General features: G+C 32.5%; 1 protein-coding gene across 1 annotated transcript; it reads left to right on the top strand.

The window, feature by feature from the left end:
* The first annotated feature begins 1,935 nt into the window (after positions 1-1,935).
* Positions 1,936-14,121, top strand: LOC148089719 (vascular cell adhesion protein 1-like). Its single transcript, XM_087785157.1, has 5 exons — positions 1,936-2,051; positions 5,528-5,806; positions 9,927-10,250; positions 12,909-13,166; positions 13,786-14,121. The coding sequence occupies exons 1-5, from the start codon at positions 1,991-1,993 to the stop codon at positions 13,938-13,940; spliced, it is 1,077 nt and encodes a 358-aa protein (XP_087641283.1). The 5' UTR covers positions 1,936-1,990; the 3' UTR covers positions 13,941-14,121.
* Positions 14,122-20,562: the final 6,441 nt, after the last annotated feature.

Raw genomic sequence — 20,562 nt, 5'->3', positions numbered from 1 at the left:
ACATATATACTTATTACTACACTATCACAACACCAGAGTCAAGTACTTGACAATACTACACATATATACTTGTTATTACACTATCACAACACCAGAGTCAAGTACTGGACAATACTACACATATATACTTGTTACTACACTATCACAACACCAGAGTCAAGTACTGGACAATACTGCACACATATACTTGTTATTACACTATCACAACACCAGAGTCAAGTACTGGACAATACTACACATATATACTTGTTACTACACTATCACAACACCAGAGTCAAGTACTGGACAATACTACACATATATACTTGTTATTACACTATCACAACACCAGAGTCAAGTACTGGACAATACTACACATATATACTTGTTACTACACTATCACAACACCAGAGTCAAGTACTGGACAATACTACACATGTATACTTGTTATTACACTATCACAACACCAGAGTCAAGTACTGGACAATACTACACATATATACTTGTTACTACACTATCACAACACCAGAGTCAAGTACTGGACAATACTACACATATATACGTGTTACTACACTATCACAACACCAGAGTCAAGTACTGGACAATACTACACATGTATACTTGTTATTACACTATCACAACACCAGAGTCAAGTACTGGACAATCCTACACATATATACTTGTTACTACACTATCACAACACCAGAGTCAAGTACTGGACAATACTACACATATATACTTGTTACTACACTATCACAACACCAGAGTCAAGTACTGGACAATACTACACATGTATACTTGTTATTACACTATCACAACACCAGAGTCAAGTACTGGACAATCCTACACATATATACTTGTTACTACACTATCACAACACCAGAGTCAAGTACTGGACAATACTACACATATATACTTGTTACTACACTATCACAACACCAGAGTCAAGTACTGGACAATACTACACATATATACTTGTTATTACACTATCACAACACCAGAGTCAAGTACTGGACAATACTACACATATATACTTGTTACTACACTATCACAACACCAGAGTCAAGTACTGGACAATACTACACATGTATACTTGTTATTACACTATCACAACACCAGAGTCAAGTACTGGACAATACTACACATATATACTTGTTACTACACTATCACAACACCAGAGTCAAGTACTGGACAATACTACACATATATACGTGTTACTACACTATCACAACACCAGAGTCAAGTACTGGACAATACTACACATGTATACTTGTTATTACACTATCACAACACCAGAGTCAAGTACTGGACAATCCTACACATATATACTTGTTACTACACTATCACAACACCAGAGTCAAGTACTGGACAATACTACACATATATACTTGTTACTACACTATCACAACACCAGAGTCAAGTACTGGACAATACTACACATGTATACTTGTTATTACACTATCACAACACCAGAGTCAAGTACTGGACAATCCTACACATATATACTTGTTACTACACTATCACAACACCAGAGTCAAGTACTGGACAATACTACACATATATACTTGTTACTACACTATCACAACACCAGAGTCAAGTACTGGACAATACTACACATGTATACTTGTTATTACACTATCACAACACCAGAGTCAAGTACTGGACAATACTACACATATATACTTGTTACTACACTATCACAACACCAGAGTCAAGTACTGGACAATACTACACATATATACTTGTTACTACACTATCACAACACCAGAGTCAAGTACTGGACAATACTACACATATATACTTGTTACTACACTATCACAACACCAGAGTCAAGTACTGGACAATACTACACATGTATACTTGTTATTACACTATCACAACACCAGAGTCAAGTCAGGTTCCTTTGAGCAGTAAAAAAAAACCCGTTTCCCTCCAAATGAGGGGGAGTAGAAGGAAGTTGACTTTCCCTTTCGTTTTGGTGGCTCAGATCTTCGACCACCTCAGCTGAACAATGTTTCACCTCATTGTCTTCCTCCTGCTGAGCAGCTCCCGTCAGGAGGTCTCAGGCTGCGGTGAGTGTTTGTTACAAATGAATGAAAGAGAGACCAGAGAGTTGCTCCTCGAGCTCTTCTCTCTCAGGATCTCAACACGCGTCGTTTGTCGGAGGTTTTTATCCTTCATCATTGATTTATCGTAGAATGACTCGAGGGTCTCGAAACAGTTGCGTGTATTTTGTCGTCGTTGGTATTTTGTCGTCGTTGGTTCAATTTGTCGCTTCCTGTTTGTGAGAAGAAAACCCTGCTCTGAGCCTCTGAGCCTCTGAGCCTCTGAGCCTCTCCCAATCACTGCTGCTTTCTGTGGGCTCTAGTTATACCTCCGTGAACAAGAGGTGCCTTCAATTAAATTGACAAAAAACACAAGAAAAAACGTAAAGAAACACAAGAATCGAGATGAAAAAAAAAGCGCAAGAACACGTGTAAACAAACATAAAGTCATTTGATCCAGTACTTACCATAGTAACACACATAAACACTTATTACATCTCCATTCTTTTAGTTATTATGGAGATATTACATATTTTAATGGTGCTTTAAACGATAACTAGTACTAACGATAACATCTCTAGGACTTAGAGCGTAGACTTCCCTCGATAGTAACTACTGGTCCTAAACAAACATTCAAACGTTCAAACACTTTCTGGACCTGAAACAGAAACGTTTTTAAGTCTCTCTGAACCTTTAGGGGAAGTAATAGCTTCTACGGTCTCTAGAGGTCAGTCTAGTTACAGTTTCTGGATCAGGGCCAGGATGGCGGGTTTTGTCCTGCGGTGACCTTTTGCTTCTCCGTGAACTGGCGAAGGCACAGGAACTAGATGTTTGGATCAGGACGTCCTCGCACTGCTGTTCTCCACCAGGTGGCGTCGTTGGTGTCTGGGATCAGCTGCAGGAGTCTCCTGAGGATGTGGAGTCGTGGAGAGCTTTGGAAGGAACGTTCCAAGATGGTTTATGAGCCTCAAGATTTGTCTCAGCTCGACAACATTTGTTGGACTTGGCATCTCCTCAGTAGCTCTCACCTATTCTCGTGTCTGGGTTTTATTCCCTTTTCGCTGATTATGTGACACTTGGACTTATTCAGCTTCAACCCAGGAACCTATGATGGTCCTCAACACCTTGTTCAGACCCTGATTATGCTCCGTACACAAGAATATCATCCATTATTACTGTGACTCCATCGTGATCTCTCAGTACGTCTGAGTCGCGCTGAGGAACGAGACCCTGACTGTGGTCTGTAAATACTACAACACCAGAGTCAAGTACTGGACAATACTACACATATATACTTGTTACTACACTATCACAACACCAGAGTCAAGTACTGGACAATACTACACACATATACTTGTTACTACACTATCACAACACCAGAGTCAAGTACTGGACAATACTACACACATATACTTGTTACTACACTATCACAACACCAGAGTCAAGTACTGGACAATACTACACATATATACTTGTTACTACACTATCACAACACCAGAGTCAAGTACTGAACAATACTACACATATATACTTGTTACTACACTATCACAACACCAGAGTCAAGTACTGAACAATACTACACACATATACTTATTACTACACTATCACAACACCAGAGTCAAGTGCTGGACAATACTACACACATATACTTGTTACTACACTATCACAACACCAGAGTCAAGTACTGGACAATACTACACGTATATACTTGTTACTACACTATCACAACACCAGAGTCAAGTACTGAACAATACTACACACATATACTTGTTACTACACTATCACAACACCAGAGTCAAGTACTGGACAATACTACACACATATACTTGTTACTACACTATCACAACACCAGAGTCAAGTACTGGACAATACTACACATATATACTTGTTACTACACTATCACAACACCAGAGTCAAGTACTGAACAATACTACACATATATACTTGTTACTACACTATCACAACACCAGAGTCAAGTACTGAACAATACTACACACATATACTTATTACTACACTATCACAACACCAGAGTCAAGTGCTGGACAATACTACACATGTATACTTGTTACTACACTATCACAACACCAGAGTCAAGTACTGGACAATACTACACATATATCCTTGTTACTACACTATCACAACACCAGAGTCAAGTACTGGACAATACTACACATATATACTTGTTACTACACTATCACAACACCAGAGTCAAGTGCTGGACAATACTACCCATGTATACTTGTTACTACACTATCACAACACCAGAGTCAAGTATTGGACAATACTACACATATATACTTATTACTCCATCGTGATCTCTCAGTACGTCTGAGTCGTGCTGATGTTGGTCTGAACTTCCCTGACCATCTTAGTTTTGCAAACTCTCTCAAAAATGTCCCATTTTTTTTACATCTCCTGCATCTTTGGTTATGAGCTGGACTCGTTTCCTCTTCTCTGTGTGTCCTATTACACTTGTTTCTCCACTGATGCTGCTCAGACTCCACTTCCTGCTGCTTGTGATGTGAAACCTAGTTTTTCACGCCATTTAAAGAGCAGTCGGATCGTATTTCAACGCTTTCTTTCTTCACCGATCACAACAGGGTTCCATAGTAACACATAAACATGCACTTATTACACACAAGAGGAAATCACTTCACAAAAAAAACACTATAAAACATATAGAAACATAAACTTAAGATGAAATAACTTGAAAAAAGCACAAGAAAACGTGTAAACAAACACAAGATGACATAACTTGACAAAAATGAAAATTAAGACAAAACACAATAAAACATGTACAAACACAAGACTTAAGATGTAATAAAGAAAACACATAAACAAACACTAGACTCAAGATGAAATATTGATGAAAAAACAAGAAAATGCATTAACAAACGCAACACCTTAGATGAAATAACTTGAGAAAAAAACACAAGAAAAAGTGTAAACAAACACAAGATGAAATAACATGACAAAAAACACAAGACAATGGAGACAAAAATGACTATAAAACGTATAAAAACGTTTACAAGATTTAAGATGAAATAAAGAAAAAAAACCTCCCCACAAGACTCAAGATGAAATAAATGACAAAAAACATGCGTAAACAAACACAACATTTTAGATGAAATGAAGAAAATGTAAAAAAAACACAAGACTTAAGATTAAATTACTTAACAAAAAAAAAAAAAAACGTGTAAAAATACAAGTCATTAAAAAAACATTTGCCTCAGATAAAGAAAACACTTTTTTTGGTTTATTTATTTATTTTAATCGGAGACACTTGGAAATCAATAACTAAAATACAAATGCTCTAAACATACATTTTTTTTATTGAACCACATTCATGTTTCTATCAGTGACTTCATTATTGAACAGTTGTAGTGAATATTTCAAAGGTTGAATTAAGGTTGGATTTATTTAAACACCTTTCACATGTTTTTTAAATGATTTAATTCAATGGTTTGTTTCTTCTTAGTTATTGTTCTTCACATCTGTTCCAGACCCGTCCTGCACCGACAGGCCAGAGTTCAGTGCCAGCAGTTTGCTGGTGGAGGTCGGAGGCGCCGCCAACGTCAGCTGTCGCTTGTGTCGTCACGCCTGCTTGAACCGAACCCACTCCGGCCTGGAGGCTCCTCAGGGCGACACGGTGACCAACGGAACCACCGTCCTGTGGTCTGTGGAGAAGTTCACCCAGTCCAAGACCAACCTTCTGTGCTTCTACACCGTCGGTCACACTCGCCCCAGACAGTGTTGCAACAGCCTCCCCGTGGTTTCCTACCGTGAGTTACTACACACGCCCATGTAGTGTCTTGATGATTGTTTTTATTCGATTAGATCAACTTTATTGATCCCTCTGGAGGTCTCCTTCGAGACACTGTTTATCCAGTTCGTCACAAACACAAGACTTAAGATGAAATAATTTAAACACACACAAGACTCAAGATGAAATAATTTGAACAAACACAAGACTCATAGTGAAATAAGTTAAACAAACACAAGACTCAATATGGAATAATTTAAACAAACACAAGACTCAAGATGAAATAAGTAAAACAAACACAAGAGTAAAGATGAAATAAGTTAGACAAACACAATACTCAAGATGAAATAATTTAAACAAACACAATACTCAAGATTAAATAATTAAAAAAACACAAGACTCAAGATGAAATAATTTGAACAAACACAAGACTCATAGTGAAATAATTTAAACAAACACAAGACTCAATATGGAATAATTTAACAAAAACAAGACTCAAGATGAAATAATTTAAACAAACACAAGACTCAATATGGAATAATTTAAACAAACACAAGACTCAAGATGAAATAAGTAAAACAAACACAAGACTCAATATGGAATAATTTAACAAAAACAAGACTTAAGATGAAATAAGTTAAACAAAAACAAGAGTAAAGATGAAATAAGTTAAACAAACACAATACTCAAGATTAAATAATTAAAAAAAACACAAGACTCAAGATGAAATAGGTTTAACGAACACAAGACTCAAGATGAAATAAGTTAAACAAACACAAGACTCAATATGGAATAATTTAAACAAACACAAGACTCAAGATGAAATAAGTAAAACAAACACAATGCTCAATATGGAATAATTTAACAAAAACAAGACTCAAGATGAAATAAGTTAAACAAAAACAAGAGTGAAGATGAAATAAGTTAAACAAACACAAGACTCAATATGGAATAATTTAACAAAAACAAGACTCAAGATGAAATAAGTTAAACAAAAACAAGACTCAAGATGAAATAAGTTAAACAAACACAAGACTCAATATGAAATAATTAAAAAAAACAAAAAAAACTGAAGATGAAATATTTAAACAAACACAAGACTCAAGATGAAATAATTTGAACAAACACAAAACTCAAGATGGAATAATTTTAACAAGCACAAGACTCAAGATGAAATAATTTAAACACACACAAGACTCAAGATGAAATAATTTAAACAAACAAGACTCAAGATGAAAGAATTTAAACACACACAAGACTCAAGATGAAATAATTTAAACAAACACAAGACTAAAGATGAAATAATTTAAACACACACAAGACTCAAGATGAAATAATTTAAACAAACACAAGACTCAAGATGAAATAATTTAAACACACACAAGACTCAAGATGAAATAATTTAAACAAACACAAGACTCAAGATGAAATAATTTAAACACACACAAGACTCAAGATGAAATAATTTAAACAAACACAAGACTCAAGATGAAATAAGTTACACAAACACAAGACTCAAGGTGAAATAATTTAAACACACACAAGACTCAAGATGAAATAAGTTAAACAAACACGGACTCAAGGTGAAATAATTTAAACAAACACAAGACTCAAGATGAAATAAGTTAAACAAACACAAGACTCAAGATGAAATAAGTTAAACAAACACAAGACTCAAGATGAAATAATTTAAACAAACACAAGACTCAAGATGAAATAAGTTAAACAAACACAAGACTCAAGATGAAATAAGTTAAACAAACACGGACTCAAGGTAAAATAATTTAAACAAACACAAGACTCAAGATGAAATCATTTAAACAAACACAAGACTCAAGATGAAATAAGTTAAACAAACACAAGACTCAAGATGAAATAATTTAAACAAACACAAGACTCAAGATGAAATAAGTTAAACAAACACAAGACTCAAGATGAAATAAGTTAAACAAACACGGACTCAAGGTGAAATAATTTAAACAAACACAAGACTCAAGATGAATTAATTAAAAAAAACACAAGAGTCAAGGTGAAATAATTTAAACAAACACAAGACTCAAGATGAAATAATTTAAACAAACACAAGACTCAAGATGAAATAATTTAAACAAACACAAGACTCAAGATGAAATAAGTTAAACAAACACAAGACTCAAGATGAAATAACTTAAACAAACACAAGACTCAAGATGAAATAATTTAAACAAACACAAGACTCAAGATGAAATAAGTTAAACAAACACAAGACTCAAGATGAAATAAGTTAAACAAACACGGACTCAAGGTGAAATAATTTAAACAAACACAAGACTCAAGATGAATTAATTAAAAAAAACACAAGACTCAAGGTGAAATAATTTAAACAAACACAAGACTCAAGATGAAATAATTTAAACAAACACAAGACTCAAGATGAAATAATTTAAACAAACACAAGACTCAAGATGAAATAAGTTAAACAAACACAAGACTCAAGATGAAATAAGTTAAACAAACACGGACTCAAGGTGAAATAATTTAAACAAACACAAGACTCAAGATGAAATAAGTTAAACAAACACAAGATTCAAGATGAAATAATTTAAACAAACACAAGACTCAAGATGAAATAATTTATACAAACTCAAGACTCAAGATGAAATAATTTAAACAAACACAAGACTCAAGATGAAATAAGTAAAACAAACACAAGACTCAATATGGAATAATTGAACAAAAACAAGACTCAAGATGAAATAAGTTAAACAAAAACAAGACTCAATATGGAATAATTTAACAAAAACAAGACTCAAGATGAAATAAGTTAAACAAACACAAGACTCAAGATTAAATAATTTAAAACAAACACAAGACTCAATATGAAATAATTAAAAAAAAACACAAAACTGAAGATGAAATATTTAAACAAACACAAGACTCAAGATGAAATAATTTGAACAAACACAAAACTCAAGATGAAATAATTTAAACAAGCACAAGACTCAAGATGAAATAATTTAAACACACACAAGACTCAAGATGAAATAATTTAAACAAGCACAAGACTCAAGATGAAATAATTTAAACACACACAAGACTCAAGATTAAATAATTTAAACAAACACAAGACTCAAGATGAAATAATTTAAACACACACAAGACTAAAGATGAAATAATTTAAACAAACACAAGACTCAAGATGAAATAATTTAAACAAACACAAGACTCAAGATGAAATAAGTTAAACAAACACAAGACTCAAGATGAAATAAGTTACACAAACACAAGACTCAAGGTGAAATAATTTAAACACACACAAGACTCAAGATGAAATAAGTTAAACAAACATGGACTCAAGGTGAAATAAGTTAAACAAACACAAGACTCAAGATGAAATAAGTTAAACAAACACAAGACTCAAGATGAAATAATTTAAACAAACACAAGACTCAAGATGAAATAAGTTAAACAAACACGGACTCAAGATGAAATAAGTTAAACAAACACAAGACTCAAGATGAAATAATTTAAACACACACAAGACTCAAGATGAAATAAGTTACACAAACACAAGACTCAAGATGAAATAATTTAAACAAACACAAGACTCAAGATGAAATAAGTTAAACAAACACAAGACTCAAGATGAAATAATTTAAACACACAAGACTCAAGATGAAATAATTTAAACAAACACAAGACTCAAGATGAAATAATTTAAACACACACAAGACTCAAGATGAAATAATTTAAACAAACACAAGACTCAAGATGAAATAAGTTACACAAACACAAGACTCAAGATGAAATAATTTAAACACACACAAGACTCAAGATGAAATAATTTAAACAAACACAAGACTCAAGATGAAATAAGTTACACAAACACAAGACTCAAGATGAAATAATTTAAACACACACAAGACTCAAGATGAAATAATTTAAACACACACAAGACTCAAGATGAAATAATTTAAACAAACACAAGACTCAAGATGAAATAAGTTAAACAAACACAAGACTCAAGATGAAATAAGTTAAACAAACACAAGACTCAAGATGAAATAAGTTAAACAAACACAAGACTCAAGATGAAATAATTTAAACAATTGTGATTCTCAGCCTTAAGTCAGTTCGAACACTTGTGTTTGTCTCCTCAGAACCTCCTCAGAACGTCTCCTTCTCAGCTCAGTCCGGTCCAGTGATGGAGGATCAGCTCATGACGCTGCAGTGCGACGTCCGCGATGTGGTTTTTGTTGGATCCCTGAACCTGACGCTCTACAGGGAAGAAGAGTCGCTTCATGGATCGAGCCACAGGATCGACGTGAGGAAGAGTTCTGACTGGAACGTGAGCTTTCCCTTCAACGTCAGCAGAGAGGATCAGGGAGCTCGGTTCTGGTGTGAAGCCCAGCTCAGCCTGGAGGTCGGAACCGACCGACACTCACGGGTGTTCAGGTCCAACGTCGTCACCGCAGAGGTTTACTGTGAGTCGTCTCGGATCCACAGAGATTCCAACAATGCTTAAACAAACACAAGACTCAAGTTGAAATGAATTGGCAAAAAACACAAGAAGACGCATAAAAAATTGCAAGAATCAATATGAAAGGAAGAAAATAAAACAAAACACGAGACCTAAGATGAAATAATTGACAAAAAACAAGAAAATGCATAAACAAACACATGACTTAAGATGAAACAACTTGACAAAAAAAGAAAATGGCATAAGATGAAATAACTTCACAAAACACACTATAAAACGTGTAAAAAGACATGACTCAAGATGAAATGAAGAAAACAGAAACAAACACAAGACTTTAAATGAAATAACCTGACAAAAAGCACAAGAAAACGTGCAAACAAACACAAGATTAAATAACTTGATAAAATCCCAAGAAAATTGAGAGAAAAAACACTATAAAACGTGTCAAAAGACAAGACTCAAAATGAAATAAAGAAAAAATTAACAAAAACAAGACTTTAGATGAAATAACTTGACAAAAAAACACTATAAAACGTGTAAAAACACAAGGCTTAAGATGAAATGAAAAAACACATAAAAAAACACAAGACTCAAGATGAAATAATAGAAAAAAAGCAAGAAAATGCATAAACAAACACATGGCTTAAGATTCAATAACTTGACAAAAAAGGAAAAGACTCAAGATGAAATAATTAACAAAAAAACACAAGAAAATACATAAACAAACACAAGACTCAAGATGAAATAATTGACAAAAAAACACAAGAAAATACAAGAAAATACATAAACAAACACAAGACTCAAGATGAAATAATTGACAAAGAACACAAGAAAATACATAAACAAACACAAGACTCAAGATGAAATAATTGACAAAAAACACAAGAAAATACATAAACAAACACAAGACTCAAGATGAAATAATTGACAAAAAACACAAGAAAATACATAAACGAACACAAGACTCAAGATGAAATAATAGACAAAAAACACAAGAAAATACATAAACAAACACAAGACTCAAGATGAAATAATTGACAAAAACACAAGAAAATACATAAAAACACAAGACTCAAGATGAAATAATTGACAAAAACACAAGAAAATACATAAACAAACACAAGATGAAATAATATACAAAAAACACAAGAAAATACATAAACAAACACAAGACTCAAGATGAAATAATTGACAAAAAACACAAGAAAATACATTAACAAACACAAGACTCAAGAGTAAATAATTGACAAAAAACACAAGAAAATACATAAACAAACACAAGACTCAAGATGAAATAATTGACAAAAACACAAGAAAATACATAAACAAACACAAGATGAAATAATATACAAAAAACACAAGAAAATACATAAACAAACACAAGACTCAAGATGAAATAATTGACAAAAAACACAAGAAAATACATAAACAAACACAAGACTCAAGATGAAATAAATGACAAAAAACACAAGAAAATACATAAACAAACACAAGATGAAATAATATACAAAAAACACAAGAAAATACATAAACAAACACAAGACTCAAGATGAAATAATTGACAAAAAACACAAGAAAATACATAAACAAACACAAGACTCGAGATGAAATAATAGACAAAAAACACAAGAAAATACATAAACAAACACAAGATTCAAGATTAAATAATAGACAAAAAACACAAGAAAATACATAAACAAACACAAGACTCAAGATGAAATAATATACAAAAAACACAAGAAAATACATAAACAAACACAAGACTCAAGATGAAATAATTGACAAAAACACAAGAAAATACATAAACAAACACAAGATGAAATGATATACAAAAAACACAAGAAAATACATAAACAAACACAAGACTCAAGATGAAATAATTGACAAAAACACAGGAAAATACATAAACAAACACAAGATGAAATAATATACAAAAAACACAAGAAAATACATAAACAAACACAAGATTCAAGATGAAACAATTGACAAAAAACACAAGAAAATACATTAACAAACACAAGAGTAAATAATTGACAAAAAACACAAGAAAATACATAAACAAACACAAGACTCAAGATGAAATAATATACAAAAAACACAAGAAAATACATAAACGAATACAAGACTCAAGATGAAATAATAGACAAAAAACACAAGAAAATACATAAACAAACACAAGACTCAAGATTAAATAATAGACAAAAAACACAAGAAAATACATAAACAAACACAAGATGAAATAATAGACAAAAAACACAAGAAAATACATAAACAAACACAAGACTCAAGATGAAATAATTGACAAAAAACACAAGAAAATACATTAACAAACACAAGACTCAAGAGTAAATAATAAACAAAAAGCAAGAAAATGCATAAACAAATACATAGCTTAAGATGCAATAACTTGACAAAAAAGGAAAAGACTCAAGATGAAATAATTGACAAAAAACACAAGAAAATACATAAACAAACACAAGACTCAAGATGAAATAATTGACCAAAAACACAAGAAAATACATTTTACAGTTTAGATAAATTAACTTCGCAAAAACCTCTTAAAATGCATAAACAAACACAAGATGAAACAACCACAATAAAATGACCTAAGAAACACTTCTGCCAGCAACGATGTCCAACAAGTGCCTTTGATTTTGTGCAGATAAGCCGCGGCTCAAGGGTCCTCCAGGGTCTTCAACCATGGACCTGAGCGCAGGAGAGCGACTCCAGCTCAACTGCTCCGCTGACGGGAACCCGGCGCCCGACTACAGGTGGACCCACCCGTCCTCGCCTCGACCTCTGACCCACGACCAGGTGCTCACGCTGGAGTCGGTGGCGTCGGGCGACGAGGGCGAGTACATCTGCTCGGCCAGCAACGCGGCGGGAGAGTCGAGCTACAGGGTCGTCGTGGTCGTCCGAGGTGAGCAGCTTTAGGCTTGGAAAAATAGGTCACGGGGTCAAACAGAGGTCGCAGGCATTACAAGTGGAACCCAGAGTCAATGATTCAAGCAACGTTTGTAAATGAAGTTTCTAAAGTTTAAATGTTTTATAACTTAATGACATTTCCACACAAAAGGTTGGATTTGTTTCTATTTTGAACAATTAAATTGTAAACAATATATAATATTTTCAAAATTATTTTTTATTTACACACAGATATTCTGATTCCACTAATTCACAAAAACATTTTTATAAATTCAATATATTTATTTTTATTTATATAGAATTGTTGGTGTAGCGGAATATACTGGGTTTAAGAAATGATTCATTTAGAAAATATAGAAATTAATTAAATGATCAAATATATATATATATATATATATATTTATATATATCTTTAAAAATAAAATATATATACATAAAGTTGTTTTTTTCAATATATATATATATATATATATATATACTGTATATATATCTTTAACAATAAAAATATGTATGTATATATACTTATATGTATAACCATAACTATATATTATACTATAATGTAATTGTACTACTATATATACAGTATATATAAAGCCATATCTATACGTCCACAGGTGACATCAAGTACATCATCATCATTGCAGTCGTTCTGAGCGTCGTGATCCTCGTCGGCGTCCCTGCGGCGCTCGTCTACGCTCGATACTACAGCCTGAACCGAACAGGACAGTACAGCATCGGAGAAGTTTTTCACCTCAGCCGGCACCACTGAGGTACCACTCGGAGAATCCCTTCTCTCCGGGCCCCGGGTCGGCTGGGAAACAACACTATCTATGACGTTGCACTTTATGTTCAAACGTGTCCGAGTCTGTCTGTGAGGCCGTCGTTTGTTCCTCTCACTTCAAAGTACATGAATGTTGGTGATTGATGGTAAATAAACATTTGGATTTTGACGCTTGTGTGATCGAGTACATTTAGTGACACTGCTATATATGAAACTAATGCATTTGTGAGGTTTGGTAGTTGTAGAAGTAGAATTAGTAAAAACAGTAGTAGAAATAGAATAAGTAGTAGTAAAAGTAGCAGTAGAAGTAGAATTAGTAGCTGAAGTATTATTAGTAAAAGCAGAAATAGAATTAGTGGTAGAAATATAAATAGAAGTAGAATTAGTAGCTGAAGTATTAATAGTAAAAGCAGTAGTAGAATTAGTAGTAGAAATATAAGTAGAAGTAGAATTAGTAGTAGAAGTGTAATTAGTAAAATCAGTTGTAGAATTAGTATTAGAAATATAAGTAGTAGTAGAAGTAGAATTAGTAGTAGAAGTAGAATTAGTAAAAGCAGTAGTAGAATTAGTAGTAGAATTAGAAGTAGGAGTAGAATTAGTAGTAGAAGTATTATTAGTAAAAGCAGTAGTAGAATTAGTAGTAGAAATATAAGTAGTAGTAGAAGTAGAATTCGTAGTAGAAGTAGAATTAGTAAAAGCAGTAGTAGAAGTAGAAGTAGTAGTAGAAGTATAATTAGTAGTAGAAGTATTATTAGTAAAAGCAGTAGTAGAATTAGAAGTAGAAATATAAGTAGTAGTAGAAGTAGAATAAGTAGTAGAAGTAGAATTAGTAAAAGCAGTAGTAGAAGTAGAAGTAGTAGTAGAAGTAGAATTAGTAGTAGAAGTATTATTAGAAAAAGCAGTTGTAGAATTAGTAGTAGAAGTAGAATTAGTAGTAGAAATAGAATAGGTAGTAGTAGAAGTAGAAGTAGAATTAGTAAAAGCAGTAGTAGAAGTAGAATTAGTAGTAGAAGTATTATTGGAAAAAGCAGTTGTAGAATTAGTAGTAAAGTATATTTAGTAGTAGAAATAGAATAGGTAGCAGTAGTAGTAGAAGTAGAAGTAGAAGTAGAAGTAGAATTAGTAAAAGCAGTAGTAGAATTGTTAGTAGAAATAGAAGAAGTAATAGTAGAATTAGTAGTAGAAGTAGAATTACTACTTCTACTACTGCGTTTACTAATTCTATTTCTACTACTAATTCTACTTCTACTACTATTATACTACTGCTTTTACTAATTCAATACTTTCAAGCATTTAAGTCCATACAGATCCTGCATTAACACGGTATTTTCTTCTGGAAAAAGTCTGACTTTGATGATTTAAAAAATATCTATAAATTGATGTATTAAAAAGTAATTATTACTAAATGAAGTTGAGGAGGAAGTAAAGTAGTTGTCGCCCCCTGCAGGTCACTCTGTGACACTGACAGTCAAGAGGATTACAGCGTCTCTGCTGTCACCTGTCAGTCAACTTGACGAGATAAATCACGTGACTCAAAAGTGAAACTTATGTTCATGCTCGAGTAGTTTGTAGTAATTTTCCTGCTGCACCACACTAGTCTTGTGTAGTACCACCAAGAGTACTGTAGTTTAATGTACGTTTAATGTTAGTCCTTGTTGTTCTCAAAATGGCCAGAGGATGGCGCCGTAATGTCTGATGAAAGTATAATATCTGAAGAAAGTATAATATCTGATGAAAGTATAACACTATACGTTGAACGCAGCTTGCAACGCGTTCCATGTATTTAGGTCGGCCCTGGGTCTTCCACCTATCCAGTTAAAATCGTCACATCATGTAAATTAAGTGTCACCAATAATGTGCGAGGTTCCCTGAACGCAGCACTGTGCGGTCACGTGACCCAAACAGGAAGTTAGAAACTGAAGAAGCGAGCGGTGCTTTTTTATGTTTGTTTTTAATGTTTTTATGTTTAATTTTGTAAAAGAATATAATATTATTCTAGATTATATCATTTGATATTTTCTTAAAATAATCATTGGTAAACACAAGTCGAGACAACGCAAATAAAATAGTATTTGCATAAACGTTTGTGACAGATTTTATAAAAACAAACGAATAAACCCCAAAACAATTCGTTTTTAAAAAAATTAAAATTCTTATTGTTATGAAGATTATTAATGTATATAGAAGTTTGTTTTCAAACTGACTTTCACAAAAATGTTAAACTGGATTTTATCATATTTTAAGACTGTTTAGAAAAGGAGATTTTCAGAATCAGAAACACATTTAAATCAAAATTTAAATTAAATTTGTCTTTAAAGTAAAACTAAAGCCTTGTAAAGTAAACTCAAAAATAAAAGGGGGGCATTTTTTTTCCAATATAAAACCACCAGCGTGTACTCCTTGGCGGAGGTATGCACAGTCTGGGTGCTTTCCTTGTTAAGCTTAAACTAGTTCTGATGTGTTTTTATGTTTCTTTTTAGTGTGCGTGTGGGTTATTGTCTTGTTTTTGTTTTAGTGTGTGTTCTTGTCATGGTTTTGTTTCAGTGTGTTATTGACTTGTTTTTGTTTTATTGTGTGTTCTCGTAATGTTTTTGTTTTAGTGTGTGTTCTCGTAATGTTTTTGTTTTAGTGTGTGTTCTTGTCATGGTTTTGTTTTAGTGTGTGTTCTCGTAATGTTTTTGTTTTAGTGTGTGTTCTTGTCATGGTTTTGTTTCAGTGTGTTATTGACTTGTTTTTGTTTTATTGTGTTATTGACTTGTTTTTGTTTTATTGTGTGTTCTCATAATGTTTTTGTTTTAGTGTGTGTTCACGTAATGTTTTTGTTTTAGTGTGTGTTCTTGTCATGGTTTTGTTTCAGTGTGTTATTGACTTGTTTTTGTTTTATTGTGTGTTCTTGTAATGTTTTTGTTTTATTGTGTGTTCTTGTCATGGTTTTGTTTCAGTGTGTTATTGACTTGTTTTTGTTTTATTGTGTGTTCTCGTAATGTTTTTGTTTTAGTGTGTGTTCTTGTCATGGTTTTGTTTTAGTGTGTTATTGACTTGTTTTTGTTTTATTGTGTGTTCTCGTGATGTTTTTGTTTTATTGTGTGTTCTCGTAATGTTTTTGGTTTTAGTGTGTGTTCTTGTCATGGTTTTGTTTTAGTGTGTGTTCTCGTAATGTTTTTGGTTTTAGTGTGTGTTCTTGTCATGGTTTTGTTTTAGTTTGTGTTCTCGTAATGTTTTTGTTTTAGTGTGTGTTCTCGTAATGTTTTTGTTTTAGTGTGTGTTCTCGTAATGTTTTTTTTTAGTGTGTGTTCTCGTAATGTTTTTGTTTTCGTGTGTGTTCTTGTCATGGTTTTGTTTTAGTGTGTGTTCTCGTAATGTTTTTGTTTTAGTGTGTGTTCTTGTCATGGTTTTGTTTTATTGTGTGTTCTCGTAATGTTTTTGTTTTAGTGTGTGTTCTTGTCATGGTTTTGTTTTAGTGTGTGTTCTCGTAATGTTTTTGTTTCAGTGTGTTATTGACTTGTTTTTGTTTTATTGTGTTATTGACTTGTTTTTGTTTTATTGTGTTATTGACTTGTTTTTGTTTTATTGTGTGTTCTCATAATGTTTTTGTTTTAGTGTGTGTTCTCGTAATGTTTTTGTTTTAGTGTGTGTTCTTGTCATGGTTTTGTTTCAGTGTGTTATTGACTTGTTTTTGTTTTATTGTGTGTTCTCGTAATGTTTTTGTTTTAGTGTGTGTTCTTGTCATGGTTTTGTTTCAGTGTGTTATTGACTTGTTTTTGTTTTATTGTGTGTTCTCGTAATGTTTTTGTTTTAGTGTGTGTTCTTGTCATGGTTTTGTTTCAGTGTGTTATTGACTTGTTTTTGTTTTATTGTGTGTTCTCGTGATGTTTTTGTTTTAGTGTGTGTTCTCGTAATGTTTTTGTTTTAGTGTGTGTTCTTGTCATGGTTTTGTTTTAGTGTGTGTTCTCATAATGTTTTTGTTTTAGTGTGTGTTCTCGTAATGTTTTTGTTTAAGTGTGTGTTCTCGTAATGTTTTTGTTTTAGTGTGTGTTCTTGTCATGGTTTTGTTTTAGTGTGTGTTCTCGTAATGATTTTGTTTTAGTGTGTGTTCTTGTCATGGTTTAGTTTTAGTGTGTGTTCTCGTAATGTTTTTGTTTTAGTGTGTGTTCTCGTAATGTTTTTGTTTTAGTGTGTGTTCTCGTAATGTTTTAGTGTGTGTTCTTGTCATGGTTTTGTTTTAGTGTGTGTTCGCGTAATGTTTTTGTTTTAGTGTGTGTTCTCGTAATGTTTTTGTTTTAGTGTGTGTTCTCGTAATGTTTTTGTTTTAGTGTGTGTTCTTGTCATGGTTTTGTTTCAGTGTGTTATTGACTTGTTTTTGTTTTATTGTGTTATTGACTTGTTTTTGTTTTATTGTGTGTTCTCGTAATGTTTTTGTTTTAGTGTGTGTTCTTGTCATGGTTTTGTTTCAGTGTGTTATTGACTTGTTTTTGTTTTATTGTGTGTTCTCGTAATGTTTTTGTTTTAGTGTGTGTTCTTGTCATGGTTTTGTTTCAGTGTGTTATTGACTTGTTTTTGTTTTATTGTGTGTTCTCGTAATGTTTTTGGTTTAGTGTGTGTTCTCGTAATGTTTTTGTTTGAGTGTGTGTTCTTGTCATGGTTTTGTTTCAGTGTGTTATTGACTTGTTTTTGTTTTATTGTGTGTTCTCGTGATGTTTTTGTTTTAGTGTGTGTTCTCGTAATGTTTTTGTTTTAGTGTGTGTTCTTGTCATGGTTTTGTTTTAGTGTGTGTTCTCGTAATGTTTTTGTTTTAGTGTGTGTTCTCGTAATGTTTTTGTTTTAGTGTGTGTTCTCGTAATGGTTTTGTTTTAGTGTGTGTTCTTGTCATGGTTTTGTTTCAGTGTGTTATTGACTTGTTTTTGTTTTATTGTGTTATTGACTTGTTTTTGTTTTATTGTGTGTTCTCGTAATGTTTTTGTTTTAGTGTTTGTTCTCGTAATGTTTTTGTTTTAGTGTGTGTTCTTGTCATGGTTTTGTTTTAGTGTGTGTTATCGTAATGTTTTTGTTTTAGTGTGTGTTCTCGTAATGTTTTTGTTTTAGTGTGTGTTCTTGTCATGGTTTTGTTTCAGTGTGTTATTGACTTGTTTTTGTTTTATTGTGTTATTGACTTGTTTTTGTTTTATTGTGTGTTCTCGTAATGTTTTTGTTTTAGTGTGTGTTCTCGTAATGTTTTTGTTTTAGTGTGTGTTCTTGTCATGGTTTTGTTTCAGTGTGTTATTGACTTGTTTTTGTTTTATTGTGTGTTCTCGTAATGTTTTTGTTTTAGTGTGTGTTCTTGTCATGGTTTTGTTTCAGTGTGTTATTGACTTGTTTTTGTTTTATTGTGTGTTCTCGTAATGTTTTTGGTTTAGTGTGTGTTCTTGTCATGGTTTTGTTTCAGTGTGTTATTGACTTGTTTTTGTTTTATTGTGTTATTGACTTGTTTTTGTTTTATTGTGTGTTCTCGTAATGTTTTTGTTTTAGTGTGTGTTCTCGTAATGTTTTTGGTTTAGTGTGTGTTCTCGTAATGTTTTTGTTTTAGTGTGTGTTCTCATAATGTTTTTGTTTGAGTGTGTATGTTCAGGTCATATTTTAGTTTTTTGCATGATATTTTCATGTTTTTGTTTTAGTGCATGTGTGTTATTGTCATGTTTTTTTAGTAGATATTATGAAAAGAACAACAAATACATGATCTTATTATCTTGTGTGGATACATATATATTTGTATATCATTTTATTGATTTGACTTTTCTGGAAATCATTTTCATCTATTTTTACCGTTGAATAATTTATTATCATTTTACATTAATGCTAGGCTTTTTGGATGAAATAAATATATAAATAGTTTTAACTAAAATTAAATTGTCACACTCCATCCATCCATCAGTCTTTCCTCCTCCTCTCGCTGTCATCCACGGCGGCCATTGATCTTTGAATGATAGAACTGTGGCGTTAACGATCTTTGTCAATAAAGTTTGGGTTTACTTGTCAACGAGGAAGTGAAGGTTCATGTTATCGTCAATATTTGTTCTTTTTATATAATATCTATTTGAGATTTTATTACAGAACATTATGGTTTGTGTGTTCTCATCATGCTTTAGTGTGTGTGTGTGTTCTTGTCATGCTTAGTGTGTGTGTTTTCGTGTGTGTTTTAGTTTGTGTGTGTGTTTACTTGTCATTATTTAATTTGTATAAGTTTTAGTTTGTGTGTGTTCTCATCATGTTTTAGTGTGTTTGTGTTCTTGTCATGCCTTAGTGTGTGTGTGTTTTAGTTTGTGTGTGTTTTAGTTTGTGTGTGTTTACTTGTCATTATTTATTTTGTGTATGTTTTAGTTTGTGTATGTTCTCGTCATGTTATAGTTTGTGTGTGTTCTTTTCATGCTTTAGTGTGTGTGTGTTTTCAAATGTGTTTTAGTTTGCGTGTGTGTTTACTTTTCATTATTTATTTTGTGTATGTTTTAGTTTGTGTGTGTTCTCATCATGTTTTAGTGTGTGTGTTTTAGTTTGTTTGTCTTTTAGTTTGTGTGTGTACTTGCTATCTTTTTTGTTTCAGTGTGTGAGTATTCACATCATGTTTTTAGTGTGTGTG

The sequence above is a fragment of the Callionymus lyra genome, chromosome 1 (assembly GCF_982586985.1).
Source record: "Callionymus lyra chromosome 1, fCalLyr1.hap1.1, whole genome shotgun sequence".
Classification (NCBI taxonomy): domain Eukaryota; kingdom Metazoa; phylum Chordata; class Actinopteri; order Syngnathiformes; family Callionymidae; genus Callionymus; species Callionymus lyra.
This window is presented reverse-complemented; position numbering and strand designations above follow the sequence as displayed.